The sequence below is a fragment of the Aedes aegypti genome, chromosome 1 (assembly GCF_002204515.2).
Source record: "Aedes aegypti strain LVP_AGWG chromosome 1, AaegL5.0 Primary Assembly, whole genome shotgun sequence".
Taxonomy (NCBI): Eukaryota; Metazoa; Arthropoda; class Insecta; order Diptera; family Culicidae; genus Aedes; species Aedes aegypti.
In genome coordinates, this window is record NC_035107.1 from 305171434 (window position 1) to 305194876 (window position 23443).

At 43.3% G+C, this 23443-nt stretch overlaps 2 protein-coding genes across 3 annotated transcripts; one reads left to right on the forward strand and one right to left on the reverse strand.

The window, feature by feature from the left end:
* The first annotated feature begins 1311 nt into the window (after positions 1-1311).
* On the forward strand, positions 1312-10101 carry LOC5576130. The gene is made up of 3 exons (XM_001662426.2): positions 1312-1823; positions 1886-1966; positions 9555-10101. The coding sequence occupies exons 1-3, from the start codon at positions 1500-1502 to the stop codon at positions 10062-10064; spliced, it is 915 nt and encodes a 304-aa protein (XP_001662476.2). The 5' UTR covers positions 1312-1499; the 3' UTR covers positions 10065-10101.
* Positions 10093-22528, reverse strand: LOC5576131 (L-asparaginase). Of its 2 annotated transcripts, none has more exons than XM_001662427.2 (4): positions 22374-22528; positions 12122-12495; positions 10977-11962; positions 10093-10920 (listed from the first exon to the last, which is right to left on the reverse strand). In XM_001662427.2, exons 2-4 carry the CDS (start codon positions 12483-12485, stop codon positions 10150-10152), a joined length of 2121 nt encoding a protein of 706 aa, XP_001662477.2. In that variant the 5' UTR covers positions 12486-12495; positions 22374-22528; the 3' UTR covers positions 10093-10149. The 2 variants fall into 2 exon arrangements, with proteins under 2 accessions (XP_001662477.2, XP_021694110.1); XM_021838418.1 differs by lacking the exon at positions 22374-22528 and adding an exon at positions 22057-22108.
* Between the last annotated feature and the right edge of the window lie 915 nt (positions 22529-23443).

The window sequence follows — 23443 nt, forward strand, 5'->3', positions numbered from 1 at the left end:
ATGAAACCTGTGGACATACGCTACAATTTCATCCGTGAAAAGCTGCAGGAAGGGCTGTTTAAGATTCACTACATACCAACAGGCCAACAGGTAGCAGACCTGTTCACCAAAGGTTTGGCGCGTAGACCATTTGAGACACTTAGAGATAAGTTAGGATTGTTCGGTTGAGCGGGCGTGTTAGATAGCAACCAACCACTTTGTAAAGCAACGTAGGATAACAAGCTGTAGTATGCCATGATTAGTATGTAATACAAATTTTCATCATTCCTACTGTTACCACTAACCAAACCAGACGTTTAGTCTAGAAGCTCTGCTGATATCAATAAATTCTACTATAGAGTGTATCCTTCGAACAGAAACTCAGTCGAGATTCGACAAAATCTCAATAGATATTGGGATATAATCTCAGTCGGAATTTGATCAGAAGCTCAGTCGAGATTCGAAAGGTCTGCTTTCCGGATGTCCATAACGCTCTGAAAAACTTTCCCGAACTTTCTATCTCACAAGATAGAACATGCCCCAAATGTTCAATTTTACATGCTCACTAGCGCCATCTTGCGGCGAAATTGCGAACCAAACTGTTTGCCTTCCGGATGTCCTTGATCCACTGAACAACTTTGCTGAAGGTTGGTTCGTCGCATATCATAAGGATCTCGAGATATAGCTATGTAAATATACCAATTTTGAGGTGATGCTAAACTTTTTGGGGGGTGATTCCATATTCAACTGGGTGTTGCAATACTTATTTTAATGAGTCCGTATTTATGACGGGTAGTGTACATGTTCTGCGCGAGCAATTCGGTATTTATCACCTAAGTGATCCCTAAGGTATGTTATCCGTAAATATCGGCATAGTATATGGCTGTTTTTGCTTAGTTGCTCCACCATCGGTACACTTGCCCTACCTCTTTGCCGCCGGCGTTCAATTTAACGCTTCAAAAATTTCCTTCTCTTGTGTGGGCGCGCGCGATCTAAGCAACCTGTGCATGCGTGTAGCTAACCACCCTTCGAGAAAAGCGCGCGCAACACGTTGCTTCTTGAAGGCAGGCGGCGACGCGGGCAGCGGTGGCCTACTGTGATGCGACGCGATGCTAAAATATCTATCACCGATGCGATCACGATTCTTACCACGTGCATCCAAAATCGAAGCCCACTGCCATTGTTTTGAGCTGCGACGCATATCTGATTACATCACCGCGCGGGTAATCTGCGCACACTGCACATTTCTATTGTGTGCAAGTCTCTTGCGGTGACAACTCTAGCGTGCGTCGCAAATTAGAGCACCTCGTTTTTTTTCATTTGCGATCCACAGTTGCATAGAAATTTCGAAAAAAAAAAAAAGAAAAGATCGGCCACCTCCTGCGCGATTTTTTCTCCAATTGTCGTACTCAACGATTGCAACAACAGCGATCGCGCTTACACGTTTTCTGAACTTGATTTGGCCGCCTGAATATGTGCGATCATCAGTTTGGTAATTGCGCTGCACCAGTTCAGACAACATGCTGCAATCGACTGTCGTGGCCGGCCAAGTCCTTGGTAGAACCGCCGCCTTAATCCGAATCGGGCTCCTGCTGATGACGATTATTCCGAGGGTTAGTCCAGGACTGGGAGCTAACGGCAATATCGGCAACAACGGCAGTGTCAGCATACAGCACCGGCTTTATCGGCAGAGCAGGCAGATGCTGATCGACAGCGAGGATCAGTTCCTGGCGCTTAGTGAGGATCATCGGAAGCTGGGCGATGGATTGATCAGAAGTGCCAGGCGCAGCAGTCACCGGGAGCCGAAGTTCATCAGCTTCACGACCAAGAACGACAACATCGAGGTGGGTGGAGCCAGGACAATCTGGATGAAGACGATCAAGTAACGAGTTCTGCAATTTTTCAGGTCGAAATAGATTTTGCCATCCCGTTTCTCACGATCCCTGTGAAGGATTCCGTTGATGGAGTGATGGGGTCGATCATGAAGGTAGTGAACAAGTGTTTGAACGGTGAAAGAAGGGCGATATCCATGAATTGTTTCAACTAGAACTTTCAGTGATGATAAACCAAATTAATTCGAATTTTATCGTTAGTTTCCGACTAGCTTCCAGATTCGTCTGACATTACCGACTGTCGATCACGATTCAGTTGAATGATGAACGGAATATCCAAACAGACAAATTTTGACTGATTCAAAATTCAATCTTGACTGACACTGCCAAATCTCATATGTAGAGACAATGGAAATTCGCGGCAAAATTTTTGAAATTTCGCGGGTGACCCAGGCGATAAAACCAAAATTTCGCGGCTGTGTCGCGGTTCCATAAATATGATCATATTTAATATTTAAAATGCATGTTTACAGTTAAAAGATTTTTGCCATTTCTCATCGTAATAGGCTGTTTTCATCACGCCAATCTATCATGAAACGGCCTACTTTTCTACACTGAAGTATACAGTCGTTACGCAACTGAAACCAGTGCTGTACTGATTCATTACGCAACTGTTTCAAGTTGCGTAATGAGGCATTTCACAACAATTTTTCAGAAATTGCAAAATGAAGGTTAATGCATTCCGATATATTTTCTGATACCCTCAAGTGGTCTTCTACGAAATTGCATAAAATGTTGTACGTAACTCGTTGCAGAACTCGATTTTTACAGCACTCGTCGTAATTATCTTATTCGGCAAGTCTCGTAAGATAAATTTACGACTCGTGCTGTAAAAATCATCATTCTGCAACTTGTTCCGTAAAGTACTATTTTATATGTGTAAATTTACCGGAACTTCATTACATGTTTTTTTCATTTTTCAAGTTTAGATTATAAGTTTAATATTATATTGCCAATGTAAAATTTCAAACACAACAAGAAAACCACCCAACTTAAAACTAAACGATTAGAAGATTTCTGATCGAACCTCGAATTAAAAATAAATTATCCATTTTCATAAGCAAACATCCTAAATTAACTGGGATTATAATACAAATTCTTTAAATTTAACAAATTTCGCGGCATTTCGTGGGATTTTTGAAATTTCGCGGTGAAGGCCTAATTTCGCGGATTTTACGGCTTCCGCGAAATCGCGAATTTCCATTGTCCCTACTCATATGAGATCCTAGCGAATTTCGACTAAGATTGTAGTTTCGATCTAGTGAAACTCGACCAAGAATCGTCTCTAATATCGACAGAGAATATGTGAAATCTAAAACTAAGATTTTAACAGAACTCGACTAAGAATCTGCCGAATCTAGACTGCGATTCTATTCGAATCTCTAATAAGATTCTGTTCGAATCTCGACGAAAATTCTATTTACATCTCTACTAAGATTTAATTCGAAACACGAATAAATTTCTGTTCGAATCTCGACCGAGATTCTCCACGAATCTCGAATGAGAATCTGTTCAAATCTCGACGAAAATTCTAATTAAATCTCTACTAAGATTTAATTCGAATCACGAATAAAATTCTGTTCGAATCTCGACCGAGATTCTGCACGAATCTCGAATGAGAATCTATGCGAATCTCGACTTGTATTTTTTCGAATCTCGACTGCGATTCTGTCGAATCTCGACTGAGATTCCGTCGAATTTCTAAAGATTCTGCTCGAATCTTGACTGAGATTCTGCTCGAATGTCAACTGAGATTTTGCTCGAATCTCGACTGACATTCTACCGAATCCGACTGAGATTCTGTTGAATCTCGACTGTAATTCTGTCGAATCTCATCTGAGATTCTACTCGATTCTCGGCAAAGATTCTGCTCAAATCTCTGCAGAGATTCTGCTCTAATTGCTGCTCTAATCTCAGTAGGGATTCTGCTCGAATCTCGACTGATATTCTACCGAATGTCGACTGAAACTCTGTCGAATCTCAACTGAGATTCTGTCCAATGTCAACTAAGATTCTGTTCGAATCTCGACTGCGATTATGTCGAATCTCGACTGAGATTCTGTTCGAATTTCGACTGAGATTCAGGTTGAATTTAGACTGAGATTCAGGTCAAATCTCGACTAAGATTTATATCGAATCTCGACTGAGATTTATGTATTCTGTCGAATCTCGACTGAGATTCATGTTGAATTTAGACTGAGATTCAGGTCGAATCTCGAATGAGATTCTGTTAGAATCTCAACTGAGCTTCTGCTCGAAACTCGACTAAGATTCTGCTCGAGTTTCGACTGCGATTCTGTTCGAATCTCGACTGAGATTTTGCTCGAATCTCGACTGAGAGTCCGCTCAAATCTCGACTGAGATTCTGCTCGAATCTCGACTGAGATTCTGCTCGAATCTTGACTGAGATTCTGCTCGAATCTCGACTGAGCTTCAGCTCGAATCTTGACTGAAATTCTGCTCGAGTTTCGACTGAAATTCTGCTCAAATCTCGACTGAACTTCTCTCGAATCTCGGCTGAGTTTCTGTTCGAATCTCGACTGAGATTCTGCTCGAATCTCGACTGGGATTCTGTTCGAATCTCGACTGAGATTCTGCTAGAATATCGATTGAGGTTCTACTCGAATCTCGACTGATATTCTGCTCAAATCTCGACTGAACTTCTCTCGAATCTCGGCTGAGTTTCTGTTCGAATCTCGACGGAGAATTTGTTCGAATCTAGACTGAGATTCTTCTCGAAAATTCTGCTCGAATCTCGACTGAAATTCTTCTCGCATCTCGACTAAGCTTCTGCTAGAATCTCGATTGAGCTTCTGCTAGAATCTCTACTGGGATTCTGTTCGAATCTCGACTGAGATTCTGTTCGAATCTCGAATACGATTCTGTTCAAATCTCGACTGAAATTCTGTTCGAATCTCGACTGAAATTCTGTTCGAATCTCCACTGAGAAATTGTTCAAATTCGATTCTGTTCGATTCTCGACTGAGATTCTTTTCAAATCTCGACTGAGATTCTGCTCTAATCTCGACTGAGATTCTGCTCGAATCTCGACTGAGATTCTGCTCAAATCTCGACTGAGATTCTGTTAGAATTTCGACTGAGAAATTGTTCGAAACTGTTCAAATCTCGACTGAGAGTCTGCTCGAATCTCGACTGAATTTCTGCTCGAGTCTCGACTGAGATTCTGTTCGATTCTCGACTGAGATTCTGTTCAAATCTCGACTGAGATTATGCTCGAATCTCCACTGAGAAATTGTTCAAATTTGATTCTGTTCGATTCTCGACTGAGATTCTGTTCAAATCTCGACTGAGATTCTGCTTTAATCTCGACTGAGATTCTGCTCGAATCTCGACTGAGATTCTGCTCAAATCTCGACTGAGATTCTGTTAGAATTTCGACTGAGAAATTGTTCGAATCTGTTCAAATCTCGACTGAGATTCTGCTCGAAACTCGACTGAATTTCTGCTCGAGTCTCGACTGAGATTCTGCTCGAATCTCGACTGAGATTCTGTCGAATCTCGACTGAGATTATGTCAAATTTCGGCTGAGATTCTGACGATTTTCGAATGAGATTCTATCGAATCTCGACTGAGATTCTGTCGAATCTCGACTGAGATTCTGTCGAATCTCGACTGAGATTCTGTCGAATCTCAACTGAGACTCTGCTCGACTCTCGACTGAGATTTTGTTCAAATCCCGACTGAAATTCTGTCGATTTTCGACTGAGATTCTATCGATTCTCGAAAAAAATTCTGTCAAATCTCGATTGAGATTCTGTTTAACTCTCGATTGAGATTCTGATCAAATCTCGACTGAGATTGTGTACGAATCTCGACTGACATTCTGTTCAAATCTCGACTGAAACTCAGGTCGAATCTCGACAAAGATTCAGGTCGAATCACGACTGAAATTTAGGTTGAATCTCGACTGAAACTCAGGTCGAATCGCGACTATGCTTCAGGTCAACTTTTGACTGAGATTCAAGTCGAATTTCGACTGAAATTGAGGTCGAATCTCGACTGAAATTCAGGTCGAATTTCGACTGAAATTCAAGTTGAATCTCGATTAAAACTCAGATCGAAACTCGACTAAGATACAGGTCGAATCTTGATTGAGATTCAGGTCGAATATTAACTGAGATTCAGGTCGAATCTCGTCTGAGAGTCAGGTCGAATCTCGTCTGAGTTTCAGGTCAAATCTCGACTGAGATTCAGGTCGAATATTGACTCAGATTTAGGTCGAATTTTAACTGAGATTCATGTAGACGTTCGACTGAGATTCAGGTCGAATCTCGATTGAGATTTAGGTTGAATCTCGACTAAGATTTAGTTCGAATCTCGACTGAGATTTTGTTCGAATCTCGACTGAGATTCTGTTAGAATCTCGACTGAGATTCTGTTAGAATCTCGACTGAGATTCAGATCGAATCTTGAATGTCATTTAGGTCGAATCTCGACTGACATTTAGTTCGAATCTCGACTGAGATTCTGTTCGAATCGCGACTGAGATTCATGTCAAATCTCGACTGAGATTCTGTTGAAATTCTACTCAAATCTCGAAAGATATTCTTTTTAAATTCTGTTAGAATCTTAACTGAGATTTAGGTCGAATCTCGACTGAGATTCAAGTCGAATTTTGACTGAAATTCAAGTCGAATCTCGACTACGATTCAAGTTGAATCACAACTAAGATTCAGGTCGAATCTCGTCTGAAATTCTGTTCGTATCTCGACTGAGATTCTACTCGAATCTTGATTGAGGTTCAGGTCGAATCTCGACTGAGATTGTGTTCGAATCTCGACCAAGAATCTGATCGAATCTCGACTGAGATGCTGCTCGAATCTCGACTGAAATTCTGCTCGAGTCTCGACTGAGATTCTGCTCGAATCTTAACTGAGATTCTGCTCGAATCTTGACTGAGATTCAGGTCGAGTCTTGACTGAGGTTCAGGTCGAATCTCGACTGAGATTCAGGTCGAATATCAACTGACATTCAGGTCGAATATCAACTGACATTCAGCTCGAATCTCGACTGAGATTCAAGTCAAATTTGGACTACGATTCAGGTCGAATCACAACTGAGATTCAGGTCGAATCTCGACTGAAATTCTGTTCGTATCTCGACTGAGATTCTACCCGAATCTTGACTGAGATTCAGGTCAAATCTTGACTGAGATTCAGGTCGCATATCGACTGAGATTCTGTTCGAATCTTGACTGAGATTCTGCTCGAATCTCGACTGAAAATTTGCTCGAATTTCGACTGAGATTTTGTTCAAATCCCGACTGAAATTCTGTCTATTTTCGACTGAGATTCTATCGATTCTCGAAAAAAATTCTGTCAAATCTCGATTGAGATTCTGTTCAAATCTCGATTTTGTTCGAATCTAGACTAAGGTTCTGATCGAATCCCGACTGACATTCTGTTCAAATCTCGACTGAAACTCAGGTCGAATCTCGTCAAAGATTCAGGTCGAATCACGACTGAAATTTAGGTTGAATCTCGACTGAAACTCAAGTCAAATCTCGACTATGCTTCAGGTCGAATTTTGACTGAGATTCAAGTCGAATTTCGACTGAGATTCAAGTCGAATCTCAACTGATATTTTGTTCGAATCTAGACTGAGATTCTGTTCGAATCTCGACTGAGATTCAGATCGAATCTCGACTGAAATTCAGGTCGAATTTCGACTGAAATTCAGGTTGAATCTCGATTAAAACTCAGATCGAAACTCGACTAAGATACAGGTCGAATCTTGATTGAGATTCAGGTCGAATATTGACAGAGATTCAGGTCGAATCTCGTCTGAGATTCATGTCGAATCTCGTCTGAGTTCCAGGTCAAATCTCGACTGAGATTCAGGTCGAATATTTACTCAAATTTAGGTCGAATTTTAACTGAGATTCATGTAGACGCTCGACTGAGATTCAGGTCGAATTTCGATTGAGATTTAGGTTGAATCTCGACTGAGATTTAGTTCGAATCTCGACTGAGATTTTGTTCGAATCTCGCCTGAGATTCAGATCGAATCTCGAATGTCATTTAGGTCGAATCTCGACTGACATTTAGTTCGAATCTCGACTGAGATTCTGTTCGAATCGCGACTGAGATTCATGTCAAATCTCGACTGAGATTCTGTTGAATTTCGACTTAGATTCTTCTCGAATCTCGACGTAGATTGTTCTTGAATCTCGATTGAAATTCTACTCGAATCTTGACAGATATTCTTTTTAAATTCTGTTAGAATCTTGACTGAGATTTAGGTCGAATCTCGACTGAGATTCAAGTCGAATTTTGACTGAAATTCAAGTGGAATCTCGACTACGATTCAAGTCGAATCACAACTGAGATTCAGGTCGAATCTCGACTGAAATTCTGTTCGTATCTCGACTGAGATTCTACTCGAAGCTTGATTGAGATTCAGGTCGAATCTCGACTGAGATTGTGTTCGAATCTCGACCAAGAATCTGATCGAATCTCGACTGAGATGCTGCTCGAATCTCGACTGAAATTCTGCTCGAGTTACGGCTGAGATTCTGTTCGAATCTTAACTGAGATGCTGCTCGAAGATTCTGCTCGAATCTCGACTGAGATCCTGCTCGAATCTTGATTGAGATTCTGCTCGAATCTCGACAAAGATCTTGCTCGAATCTCGACTGAAATTCTGCTCGAGTCTCGACTGAGATTCTGCTCGAATCTTACCTGAGATTATGCTCGAATCTTGACTGAGATTCAGGTCGAGTCTCGACTGAGGTTCAGGTCGAATCTCGACTGAGATTCAGGTCGAATATCAACTGACATTCAGGTCGAATATCAACTGACATTCAGCTCGAATCTCGACTGAGATTCAAGTCGAATTTGGACTACGATTCAGGTCGAATCACAACTGAGATTCAGGTCGAATCTCGACTGAAATTCTGTTCGTATCTCGACTGAGATTCTACTCGAATCTTGACTGAGATTCAGGTCAAATCTTGACTGAGATTCAGGTCGCATATTGACTGAGATTCTGTTTGAATCTCGACTGAGATTCTGCTCGAATCTTGACTGAGTTTCTGCTCGAATCTCGACTGAGATTGTGCTCCAATCTCTACTGAAATTCTGCTAGAATCTCGACTGAGATGCTGCAGATTTTCGACTGAATTTTTCTCGAATCTCGACTGAGATTTTGTTCGAATCTCGACTGAGATTCTGCTCGAATCTCGAATGAGATTCTGCTCGAATCTCGACTGAGATTCAGGTCGAATCTCAACTGAGATCCTGCTCGAATCTCGACTGCGACTCAAGTCGAATCTCGACTGATATTCTGTTCGCATCTCGACTGACATTCAGGTCGAATCTCGACTGAGATTCAGGTTGAATCTTGTTTTAGATTCAGGTCGCATCTCGACTGGGATTCTGTCGAATTTCGACTGAGATTTTGTCGAATCTCGACTGAGATTCTGTCGAATCTCGACTGAGATTCTGTCGAATCTCGACTAAGATTCTGTTGAATCTCGACTGAAATTCTGTCGAATCTCGACTGAGATACTGTTCGGTTCTCGACTGAGATTCTGTTCTAATCTCGACTGAGATTCTGTTCGAATTTCTGTTTGAATTTGTTATAGACGAATATTTGCTGATCATCACTGTAAATCATGAAGTTCCGATCTGATCTTATGATCAATTTCAATATTCCGTCCAGGGCGTCCCAGCGCTGAACGTAAACGTTGGTGCGGTTATCCTTGCGGGAGTTCTAGCGATAGCTGGAGCCGTTTTGGGAGCAGTCGTTCGAATTTTCAGAGGCAACGGACTGTCAAACCCTCTGGCAGCACTCGGCCTAATGCGCGAAACGGAAAGACAAGAACGAGCAGGGACAACCGACCCGAATCACCTGTGGACTCTGATGGAAGCGGTGGACAAGAGTCTGCAGAAGTTCAACATCGATTCGACGGCGTGCACGCAAAGGGCGGTCTGCTGGTACGTGAAGGAAGCCATGAACAACGTCAACGAGAGGCGAGCTAGCAGAATGGACACGGTGATCAACGGGCTGAGCGAAGCGGAATGGGCACTGAAATTTACCACCGGTACGGCGATCGAAGACGCGATCCGTACCGGACGAAGAAACGTGAACTGCGGGCAAGCGTATCCGTCCTGTCGGATCAAGGCGGATACGGTGCGAAGGATACTGAAGCACTCGAAATCGAGGAAGTGATCTTTATCATTAGGAGTAACTCCTTAGATTAGCTTAGCTGAATTTATTCTTAGAAACTAAATAAAGGGGTCTTAGTCAGTACAAACTAGTATTCGAATGATTCTTGGAAATCGGGTAAGGGTATCTCTTCCATATCTGCGCCACGCTTAGCGTTCTTCTCCAGCAGGAAAGCGATCACAGGTTGTGCGTTAACTTTGACGGCGTAGTCCAGGGGCGTCAGGCCCAGGTAGTCTACGGCGTTGACTTCGGCATAGTACTTGACGAGATACTGGGTCACATCGAGGTTTCCGTACATGGCTGCCACGTGCAGAGCTGTTCGACCGCTGGGATCGGCCTGGGAAAGATCGGCTCCAGCGATACGGTAGGACTCCAGTCGGTGCAGCAGATTTCTAGCCGCTGCACTGCACAGGCTCTCACCGATCGCCCGGATCGATCCGGTCAAGTGAGCTCCACATTTCAACAGCAACCGAATGATCTCGTAATGATCGTTGAGGATCGCGTCCATCAGCGGTGTGCGATCGTAGCGATCGCGAATGTGTACGGCGGCTCCGTTTTGGAGCAAATACTGAACGACTTCCAGGTTGCCCTCGCAGCAGGCAACATGCAGGGCCGTTCTCCGATCGTAGTTCTCCGCCGACAGGTTCGCTCCGTAGCCTTTGATGTTGTTGATCTTGGGAACGTCCCCGGCCAGGACGGCACTGTTGACCATAGCGGGGAAAAGGGAAGACTTCAACTGGATCAGCTCCTTGTCCGAATTCAGCTGGAGAGTTCGAGCGACCGCGTCGATCAGATCGTACTCTTGCATCTCCGGGGTCTTCTCGTGGGTCAACTCCCCGCGAAGGTTGTTCTTCAACATCTGAAATGAAGATCCTATTAGAAGGTGCGTTTCCAAAACCCTCCGCAAACACTTACCAACTTCTTAGTCTCATAATTCCAATCAGCTTTGCTGATCACGTACGACAACTTGACCAGGGCGGCCTCCGGCGTCATGTCGAACCCGGGTATGACTCCGATGTCCTGAAGCTGTCTACCGGTTTCGTACAAATCGCTAACCGCTCCCTCGGTGCACTGAGTGCAGTTGACGATGAGGACTTCGCGATTAGCTGCGTCACGTAGTGCTTCCAGCAGATCCGGACGATTCGTCGGGAGATTCCCGGCTCCGTAAGTCTGGAGAACGACGCCCCGCATCGGCGGTTGAAGGAACGCCTTCACCGTCGTCATCGAAATACTGGGAAACACTCGCAACAGGCCCACGTTTTCGTCCATGTGGACATGCACGTTGAACTTCTCCACCGTGCAAGGTCGGAAGATCAACCGGTAGTCGACCTCCACGTTGATCCCCATCTTTGCCAGTGGCGCAGCATTCGGCGAGTTGAACGCATCCAACGATCCGCTACTCACCTTGATCGTTCGGTTACCTCTGAACAGTCGACTGTTGAAGAATACGCACACCTCAGGGATAACGTAGTTCCCCGCCATGATCAAGGCCGACGTGAAATTGTCCTTCCCGTCAGTTCGTGTTTCAAAAATGGGAATTTGCGATCCAGTCAAGATCACCGTCTTTCCGAGATTCTCAAACATAAAGGACAGGGCCGAAGCCGTGTAGCACAGCGTATCGGTACCGTGCAGCACTACGAATCCGTCGAAGAACTCGTACGACTGCTTGATGTCGTTGGCGATTCGGACCCAATCGGCTACGCCCATGTTGGACGAGTCCAGCAGCGGTTCGTACTCGCAGATTTGGTACAGTATTCGCCGATGTTCGCCTTCCACATAGGGAAGCACCAACGGAGCCATGTTCCGGGCAGGACCGTATCGCTTGGAAGCATAAGCGTCATCGTGCATGTTCGGGTATTGACGAATCTTGCGGACGAACTCGTTTGGCCTCGGCTCCAGCGCTGAAATGGAAAGCGAAAATGCTCATGAACGGTTAGTCTAGTTTTCCACTTGGCACCTCTTGCAAGGACTCCATAACATTCCTCCGAAAACCGTTCCTCAGAATTTCATTCCCCAGAAAAAAGTGTCCCGCTTCCAACCCTGCCCCTTTTTTGGCTTACCGTTCTTCTCGTTGCGCATCATGCCGATCGTGCCGCCGGTGTAGATGACCAGCACCTTGGCCTCCGGGTTCTCCGACGGGAGTTTCCCGTAGCTGGAATTCCGCCGCATCGAGAGCTTGCTCAGGTCGAGACTTCCGCTGGGCGTGACGTCAACAAGCTGTTTGCGCTTCCAAGGGGTGTTTTGGAAGCCGTTGTTACCATTGATGGACGTTCCGTTCTTGGAGAACGATCCGTTCGAAGCGCTGTTGTTGGTGGTTGTGGAAGTGGACGTGGCCGATGCAATTCGCATCACCAGGCCTCCTTCGTCTTCGCTGTCGGAAGCATTCCGGACGGTGCTGTCCACTTGCGGGGACGGATTGGACATTTCGATGGGTCTGGAAATAAGGGAAATGATATTAGCTTGAATGATTGCGCAGAATCGAATACGGGTTCACGAACATTTGACCGGGGCTTCGGAAGAAATATATTTTGGAAGCAATTGATCAGATACTCTACACTCTCTTCGATTTGGCAACATGAAATCTTTGAACGTGTTGCCAAAATCGAACGGACACTGTGTATTACTAATGATCGCAATTGTTGAGGATTTGAAATTCTGTCGAAACTCGATTGAGATTCTGTTCAAATCTCGACTGAGATTCTGTTTGAATCTTGACTGAGATTTTTTGGAATCTCGACTGCGGTTCTTTCAAATATCGACTGAGATTCTTTCGAATCTCGACTGAGATTCTTTCGAATCTCGACTGAGATTCTTTCGAATCTCGACTGATTCTTTCGAATCTCGACTGAGATTCTCTCGAATCTCGACTGAGATTCTCTCGAATCTCGACTGAGATTCTTTCTAACCTCGACTGAGATTCTCTCGAATCTCGACTGAGATTCTCTCGAATCTCGACTGAGATTCTCTCGAATCTCGACTGAGATTCTCTCGAATCTCGACTGAGATTCTTTCGAATCTCGACTGAGATTCTCTCGAATCTCGACTGAGATTCTGTTCAAATCTCGACTGAGATTCTGTTCGAATCTCGACTGAGATTCTCTCGAATCTCGACTGGGATTCTCTCGTATCTCGACTGAGTTTCTCTCGTATCTCGACTGAGCCTGTTCGAATCTCGACTGAGCTTCTGATCAAATTTCGACTGAGATTCTGCTCGAATCTCGACTTACATTCTGCTTTTGTTTAAATCTCGACTGACATTCTGCTTTTGTTTAAATCTCGACTGAAACTCTGCCTCAATCTAGACTGAGATTCTGCTCGAATCTCGAATGAGATTCTGTTCGAATCTCGACTTAGATTCTGTTCGAAGCTCGACTAAGATTCTGTTAGAATCTCGACTCAGATTCTGTTCGAATCTCGACTGAGCTTCTGTTCGAATCTCGACTGAGCTTCTGATCAAATTTCGACTGAGATTCTATCCGAATATCGATTGAGATTTTGTCGAATCTCGACTGAGCTTCTGATCAAAATTCGACTGAGATTCTATCCGAATATCGATTGAGATTTTGTCGAATCTCGACTGAGATTCTGTTCGAATCTCGACTGAGATTCTGTTCGAATCTCGACTGAGATTCTGATCAAATCTCGACTGAGATTCTGTCCGAATTTCGACTGAGCTTCTGTTCGAATCTCGACTGAGATTCTATGCGAATATCGATTGAGATTTTGTCGAATCTCGACTGAGCTTGTGATAAAATTTCGACTGAGATTCTGTTCGAATCTCGACTGAGATTCTTTTTGAATCTCGACTGAGATTCTGTTCGAATCTCGGCTAAGATTCTGTTCGAATCTCGACTGAGATTCTCTCGTATCTCGACTGAGCCTGTTCGAATCTCGACTGAGCTTCTGATCAAATTTCGACTGAGATTTTGCTCGAATCTCGATTTACATTCTGCTTCTGTTTAAATCTCGACTGAAACTCTGCCTCAATCTAGACTGAGATTCTGCTCGAATCTCGAAGGAGATTCTGTTCGAATCTCGACTCAGATTCTGTTCGAATCTCGACTGAGCTTCTGTTCGAATCTCGTCTGAGCTTCTGATCAAATTTCGACTGAGATTCTATCCGAATATCGATTGAGATTTTGTCGAATCTCGACTGAGATTCTGTTCGAATCTCGACTGAGATTCTGATCAAATCTCGACTGAGATTCTGATCGAATTTCGACTGAGCTTCTGTTCGAATTTCGACTGAGATTCTATGCGAATATCGATTGAGATTTTGTCGAATCTCGACTGCGCTTGTGATAAAATTTCGACTGAGATTCTGTTCGAATCTCGACTGAGATTCTTTTTGAATCTCGACTGAGATTCTGTTCGAATCTCGACTGAGATTCTGCTCGAGTCTCGACTGAGATTCTGTTCGAATCACGACTGAAATTCTGCTCGAATCTCGACTGAGATTTTGTCGAATTTCGACTGAGATTCTGTTCGAATCTCCACTGAGATTCTGTTCGAATCTCGACTGAGATTCTGTCCGAATCTCGACTGAGATTTTTTCGAATCTCGACTGAGGTTCTGCTCGAATCTCGACTGAGATTCTGCTCGAATCTCGACTGAGGTTCTGCTCGAATCTCGACTGAGATTCTGCTCGAATCTCGACTGAGATTCTGCTTGAATCTCGACTGACATTTTGATCAAATCTCGACTGAGATTCTGTTCGAATCTCGACTGAGCTTCTATTCGAATATCGACTGAGCTTCTGTTAAAATTTCGACTGAGATTATGTTCGAATCTCGACTAAAACTCTGTTCGAATTTTGACTGTGATTCTGTTCCAATCTCGAATGAGATTCTATTCGAATTTCGACTGAGATTCTTTTCGAATCTCGACTAAGATTTTTTCGAATCTCGATTGAGATTCTTTCCAATCTCTACTAATATTCTGTTCGAATCTTAACTGAGATTCTGCTCGAATCTCGACTGAGATTCTGCTCGAATCTCGACTGAGATTCTGCTCGAATCTCGACTGAGATTCTGCTCGAATCTCGACTGAGATTCTGCTCGAATCTCGACTGAGATTCTGCTCGAATCTCGACTGAGATTCTGCTCGAATCTCGACTGAAATTCTGCTCGAATCTCGACTGAAATTCTGCTCGAATCTCGACTGAGATTCTGCTCGCATCTCGACTGAGATTCTGCTCGAATCTCGACTGAGATTCTGCTCGAATCTCGACTGAGATTCTGATCAAATCTCGACTGAGATTCTGTTTGAATCTCGACTGCGATTCTGTTCGATTCTCGTAGAGATTTTTTCGAATCTCGACTGAGATTTTTTCCAATCTTCACTTATGTTCTGTTCGAATCTCGACTGAGATTCTGTCCGAATCTCGACTGAGATTCTGTCCGAATCTCGACTGAGATTCTGTCCGAATCTCGACTGAGATTTTGTCCGAATCTCGACTGAGATTCTGTCCGAATCTCGACTGAGATTCTTTCCAATCTTTACTAATATTCTGTTCGAATCTCGACTAAGATTCTGCTCGAATCTCGACTGAGATTCTGCTCGAATCTCGACTGAGGTTCTGCTCGAATCTCGACTGAGATTCTGCTCGAATCTCAACTGACATTCTGATCAAATCTCGACTGAGATTCAGTTCGAATCTCGACTGAGCTTCTATTCGAATATCGACTGAGCTTCTGATCAAATTTCGACTGAGATTATGTTCGAATCTCGACTAAAACTCTGTTCGAATTTGGACTGTAATTCTGTTCCAATCTCAACTGAGATTCTGCTCGAATCTCGACTTAGATCCTGCTCGAATGTCGACTGACATTCTGATCAAATCTCGACTGAGATTCTGTTTGAATCTCGACTGAGATTCTGTTCGAATCTCGACTGAGATTTTTTTCGAATCTCGACTGAGATTCTCTCGAATCTCGACTGAGATTCTCTCGAATCTCGACTGATATTCTCTCGGATCTCGACTGGTTTTCTACTCGAATCTTGACTGAGATTCTCTCGAATCTCGATTAACATTTTCAAAAATCTCGACTGAGATTCGAACAGAATCTCAGTCGAGATTTAAACAGAATCTCAATCGAGATTCAAGCTCAGTTTCAGTCGAGATTCGAACAGAATCTCAGTCGAGATTCGAGCAGAATCTCAGTTGAGATTCGAGTCGAGATTCCAACGGAATTTCAGTCGAGATTCGAACGGAATCTCAGTCGAGATTCGAATGGAATCTCAGTCGAGATTCGAATAGAATCTCAGTCGACATTTGGACAGAATCTCAGTCGAGATTCGAACAGAATTTCAGTCGAGAATCGAACAGAATCTCAGTCGAGATTCGGACAGAATCTCAGTCAAGATTCGAGTAGAATCTAAGTCGATGTTCGAGTAGAATCTCAGTCGATGTTCGAGTAGAATCTCAGTCGAGATTCGAGCGGAATCTCAGTCGAGATTCGAGCAGAATCTCAGTCGAGATTCGAGCAGAATCTCAGTCGAGATTCGTGCAGAAGCTCAGTCGAGATTCGAGCAGAATCTCAGTCGAGATTCGAGCAGAATCTCAGTCGAGATTCGAGCAGAACATCAGTCTTGATTCGAGCAGAATCTCGGTCGAGATTCGAACAGAATCTCAGTCGAGATTGGAACAGATCCTCAGTCGAGATTCGAACAGAATCTCAGTCGAGATTCGAGCAGAATCTCAGTCGAGTTTCGAATAGAATCTCAGTCGAATTTCGAACAGAACCTCAGTCGACATTCAAACAGAATCTCAGTCGAGATTCGAACAGAATCTCAGTCGAGATTCGAATAGAATATCAGTCGAGATTCGAACAGAATCTCAGTCGAGATTCGAATGGAATCTCAGTCGAGATTCGAATAGAATCTCAGTCGACATTTGGACAGAATCTCAGTCGAGAATCGAACAGAATTTCAGTCGAGAATCGAACAGAATCTCAGTCGAGATTCGGACAGAATCTCAGTCAAGATTCGAGTAGAATCTAAGTCGATGTTCGAGTAGAATCTCAGTCGATGTTCGAGTAGAATCTCAGTCGAGATTCGAGCAGAATCTCAGTCGAGATTCGAGCAGAATCTCAGTCGAGATTCGAGCAGAATCTCAGTCGAGATTCGAGCAGAACATCAGTCTTGATTCGAGCAGAATCTCGGTCGAGATTCGAACAGAATCTCAGTCGAGATTCGAACAGAACTTCAGTCGAGATTCGAACAGAATCTCAGTCGAGATTCGAGCAGAATCTCAGTCGAGTTTCGAATAGAATCTCAGTCGAATTTCGAACAGAACCTCAGTCGACATTCAAACAGAATCTCAGTCGAGATTCGAACAGAATTTATGTAGAGATTCGGACAGAACCTCAGTCAAGATTCGAACAGAATCTCAGTCGAGATTCGAATAGAATATCAGTCGAGATTCGAACAGAATCTCAGTCGAGATTCGAGCAGAATCTCAGTCGAGATTCGAACAGAATCTCAGTCGAGATTCGAACAGAATCTCAGTCGAGATTCGAGAGAATCTCAGTCGAGATTCGAGCAGAATCTCAGTCTAGATTCGAACAGAATCTCAGTCGACATTGGAACAGAATTTCAGTCGAGATTCGGACAGAATCTCAGTCGAGATTGGAACAGAATCTTAGTCGATATTCGAATAGAATCTCAGTCGAGATTGGAACAGAATCTTAGTCGATATTCGAATAGAATCTCAGTCGAGATTTGAACAGAATCTCAGTCGAGATTCGAGTAGAATCTCAGTCGAGATTCGAGTAGAATTTCAGTCGAGATTCGATCAGAAACTTAGTTGAGATTCGAACAGAATCTTAGTCGAGATTCGAGCAGAATCTCAGTCGAGATTCTAGCAGAATTTCAGTCGAGATTCGGACAGAATCTCAGTCGAGATTCGATCAGAAACTCAGTTGAGATTCGAACAGAATCTTAGTCGAGATTCGAGCAGAATCTCAGTCGAGATTCGAGCAGAATTTCAGTCGAGATTCGGACAGAATCTCAGTCGAGATTCGATCAGAATCTCAGTTGAGATTCGAACAGAATCTTAGTCGAGATTCGAACAGAATCTCAGTCATGATTCGAAAGAATCTCAGTCAAGATTCGAACAGAATCTCAGTCGAGATTCGACAAAATCTCAATCGATATTCGGATAGAATCTCAGTCAAAATTTGATCAGAAGCTCAGTCGAGATTCGAGCAGAATCTCAGTCGAGATTTGAACAGAATCGTAGTCGAGATTCGAACAGAATCTAAGTCGAGATTCGAACAGAATCTCAGTCGAGATTCGAACAGAATCTCAGTCTGGTCTAGCAGAATCTCAGTCGAAATTTGATCAGAAGCTCAGTCGAGATTCGAGCAGAATCTCAGTCGAGATGCAAGCAGAATCTCAATCGAAATACAAGCAGAATCTCAATCGAGATTCGAGCAGAATCTCAGTCTAAATTTGATCAGAAGCTCAGTCGAGATTCGAGAGAATCTCAGTCGAGATTTGAGAAAATGTCAATCGAGATTCGAGAGAATCTCAGTCAAGATTCGAGTAGAAAACCAGTCAAGATTCGAGAGAATATCAGTCGAGATTCGAGCAGAATCTCAGTCGAGATGCGAGAGAATCTCAGTCGAGATTCGAAAAAAATCTCAGTCGAGATTCGAACAGAATCTCAGTCGAGATTCAAACAGAATCTCAGTCGAGATTTGATCAGAATGTCAGTCGACATTCGAGCAGAATCTCAGTCGAGATTCGAGCAGAATCTCAGTTGAGATTCGAACAGAATATTAGTAAAGATTGGAAAGAATCTCAATCGAAATTCGAATAGAATCTCATTCGAGATTGGAACAGAATCACAGTCAAAATTCGAACAGAGTTTTAGTCGAGATTCAAATAGAATCTCAGTCGACATTTGGACAGAATCTCAGTCGAGATTCGAACAGAATTTCAGTCGAGAATCGAACAGAATCTCAGTCGAGATTCGGACAGAATCTCAGTCAAGATTCGAGCAGAATCTCAGACTAGATTCGAGCAGAATCTCAGTCGAGATTCGTGCAGAATCTCAGTCGAGATTCGAGCAGAACCTCAGTCGAGATTCTGCTCGAATCTCGACTGAGATTCTACTCGAATCTTGACTGAGATTCTGTCCGAATCTCGACTGAGATTCTGTTCGATTCTCGACTGAGATTCTGTTCGAATCTCGACTGAGATTCTGTCCAAATGTCGACTGAGATTCTGTTCGAATCTCGACTGAGATTCCATTCGAATCTCGACTGAGATTCCGTTCGAATCTCGACTGAAATTCCGTTGGAATCTCGACTGAGATTCAGCTCGAATCTCGACTGAGATTCTGTTCGAATCTCGACTGAAATTGAGCTTGAATCTCGACTGAGAGTCTGTTCGAATCTCGTCTGAGATTCTTTCGAATCTCGCCTGAGCTTCTGTTCGAATCTCGACTGAGATTCTGTTCGAATCTCGACTGAGATTCTGTCGAATCTCGACTGGGATTCTGCTCGAATCTCGACTGAGATTTTGTTCGAATCTCGACTGAAACTCTGATTGAATCTCGATTGAGATTCTGTTTAAATCTCGACTGAGATTCTGTTCGAATCTCGACTGAGATTCTGTCGAATCTCGACTGAGACTCTGTCGAATCTCGACTGAGATTCTGTCGAATCTTGACTGAGATTCTGTCGAATCTCGACTGAGATTCTGTCGAATCTCGACTGAGATTCTGTCGAATCTCGACTGAGATTCTGTCGAATCTCGACTGAGGTTCTACTCGAATATCGACTGGGATTCTACTCGAATCTTGACTGAGATTCTGTTCGAATCTCGACTGAGATTCTGTCCAAATGTTGACTGAGATTCTATTCGAATCTCGACTGAGATTCCATTCGAATCTCGACTGAGATTCCGTTCGAATATCGACTGAAATTCCGTTGGAATCTCGACTGAGATTCAGCTCGAATCTCAACTGAGATTCTGCTCGAATCTCGACTGAGATTCTGTTCGCATCTCGACTGAAACTGAGGTTGAATCTCGACTGAGAGTCTGTTCGAATCTCGTCTGAGATTCTTTCGAATCTCGCCTGAGCTTCTGTTCGAATCTCGACTGAGATTCTGTTCGAATCTCGACTGAGATTCTGTTCGAATCTCGACTGAGATTCTGCTCAAATCTCGACTGAGATTTTGTTCGAATCTCGACTGAGATTCTGCTTCTGTTCAAATCTCGACTGAAACTCTGATTGAATCTCGATTGAGATTCTGTTTAATTCTCGACTGAGATTCTGTTCGAATCTCGACTGAGATTCTGTCGAATCTCGACTGAGATTCTGTCCGAATATCGACTAAGATTCTGCTCGGATCGCGACTGAGATTCTTTCGAATGTCGACTGAGATTCCAATCTTGACTGACATTCTTTCGCATTTCGACAGAGATTCTTTCCAATCTCGACTGAGATTTAGGTCGAATCTCGACTGAGATTCTGTTCGAATCTTTGCAAAGAACTTGTCCGAATCTCGACTGAAATTCTTTTGAATCTCGACTGAGATTCTGTTCGAATCTTGTTTGATATTCTGTTCGAATCTCGACTGCGATTCTGTTCCAATCTCGACTGAGATTTTGTTCGAATCTCGACTGAGATTCTGCTTCTGCTCAAATCTCGACTGAAACTCAGGTCGAATCTCAAATGAGATTTTGTTCGAATCTCGAATGAGATTTTTATGAAAATCGTCTGAGATCTGTCGAATCTCGACTGCGATTCTTTATAATCTCGACTGAGACTCTTTCGTATTTCGACTGTGAATTTCTCGAATCTCTAACTGACATTCTGTCAAATCTGAAAATCAAACATTCGATATCTTCAAAAAATCTTCCGTCAAATCTCGACTAAAATTCGGTCGAATCGCGTATGAGACTCTATCGAATCTAAACTAAGATTTTGTCCAACCCTCGACTAATGTTCTGTTTAACCTATCTATCTTCTTTAAAAATAAAAACGGGAATGGTGTTTGTATGTCACGAGTTGGCTTAAGAACAGGTCAACGGAACAAATCTTCCTCTGTTTTGTTTGTCATGGGATCCAAAGTGTTCGTGTGAATAAAAAGTGTGAGAAATTCATCGGGAAAGTATGAAAACTGGAATAAAATAAAACTGTCACTTATTAAACAGCCTACTGCGTTCACTGAAATTCTATCCAATCCCGACTACGATATAGACAAACCTTGATTGAGATTCTAACGAAAACATCTCAGAAATTCAGTATCTTGATTGAGATTCTGTTGAATTAAGGACCATCGTCTCATGGAAATATCGAGTAATAGAACATATATTTATTGAGAAGCGGTTTCAGGAGACCATCATAGTAATTTGATGATTTTTTTGTTCTTGGTACTGCATCAAGAGACGATATAGAGTAATGGAACATCGACTCATGGAGGTTTGACTGTATTATATAGCCAGTACCTATCGAGTAAGCAGCTATTTTCACCATTCTTTGATTATGCTACAGTCTTTCAATGCTGCGAAGATTATTAATTGCTTTTTGCGTCGAAGAATTCCAGCTCTCGAATAATTCACACTTCACAGTTAATCGTTTCACTGTTCCAAGCTCTTATTCGGCACGACGAAATGGGTCAAGGTCGCCCGATAACTCAGTTGGTTTATCTTGATATATTCACCAATAAGCGCAAAACAAAAACGCAGGGCTTGCTGCGACCGGTGTTCGTTTCACTCTTATTGCCGGCTAACCACAATTAACACCATGACCATGGGCTTAACACCAATTAATTAAAGCTGATTTAAAGCCGCACTGTCCATTCGAAAGTGAAAGTTGTTTGTTCTGACGCGACCGAACAAAGTAACCATTGCAAACGCTGTCCACACAAGTTCGTTTCCTTAGGAACACTATTTCCGCTTGGTTGCATCATGGTTTGCTTCGATTCTAATCAAATGGTTAACTTCCAACCAATTTCACAACACTTTGGTAAAACTTCACCTTTCTTACGTTCCTAAATGGTTTCAACTCGCGAAGTCGAACGTTTCGCAACATAATGTGGAAGAAAACTTGCCTTCGCACCCACACCCTGGTCCTATGCGCACGCACGTGCTCTCTCTCGTTGTTGCGGAATTTCTTCGAGAGCATCGTAAATACTGACGAAATCGACCGAACATATGTTGTGTATAGTTCTGATTATGCTTCCCGCACTCACAACCACCATTACCAGCCGGGAGCAAACACGTTACTATGGAAACGTCGATCTCCGCTAGCCAACCGGGCTCCCTGGATGATGGATTCCAAGATATTTTTCTTACCTTTGCCGTTCTGGCCTACTTTGTTCGCAAAAAGTACGGAAACTCCTCGGGCCGTGGTGGCCAGTGATCTGGAACACTGATAGCTGCTGCGCTCCGTTGAACGGGCGCCCTAGCACTGACTGACTCAACGCCTCGATGGTTGAAACTTATTTCCTCTACAGGCGCGAGGATCGCTCGTTTATGTTATTCTTTTCCAAAATTCACACATTCTTCGTCATGCCTTTGCCTTGCGCTTCGCCTCCTTTTGCCTCTGCGCTTCTGCGTCCCTCCCTATAGCGCCTTGCCTAGCCTACCTGCTGGATTCCTGTTGGATTTCATCCTGCACTGATTTGAAGATATTCTTTTGGAATTTATTTGCCGGGTGGATTCAGATTGTATGCACAAATGGACTATTTCTGTAGCCGCTTTGTTGTGATATCAGTCGCATCATATCAGCAATTTTAGTCGTCAATCACGTGGCGCTTATTTATAAAGAGATGGGATGATGTTTGGCGCTGTCTGTCAAGTCTCCCCGAATCAACAGGTCAGGTATGTAAATTTTTTGGATAAACACGGCAACACTCCGCGTATCATCATTATCAGTCACAGCAGGCGATGTGTTGTCTACATCTTTTGGCAATTAGCTGAAACCATGGAAGCAAAAAAACTGCGTCGCTTGGAATCTTTTTCAATTGAATTGAAAGTGGGTTCAATCGAACCTACCATCTCTCGCCAGGTATTCCGATGCCTTTGCTCATGGATCCAATCGGGGACCCCTGCGCAACGTGATAACAATCTGTGGGTACGCTAGACGCTAGACGTAGTAAGTTCCTTATCGCGCAGTGAGGCGAAGCGTGGCCGATTACATTTTCCATGTGCCCCGCTCACATAATTTCGCTCTAATTGGTGACTTCTGATTTGCAGCCGGGCAGCCGGAAAGTAAACAAAAATAAAGGCATGTGTTTGCTTTGGTTGCGCTACTTCGGGGACCATCATTGGGGGGTCGATTGTTTGGTTGCAAATAGTATGCCATGGAAATTGAATAATTAGGTTTTTTGATGACATTTTTCCATGTTTAAACTTCATTCGGA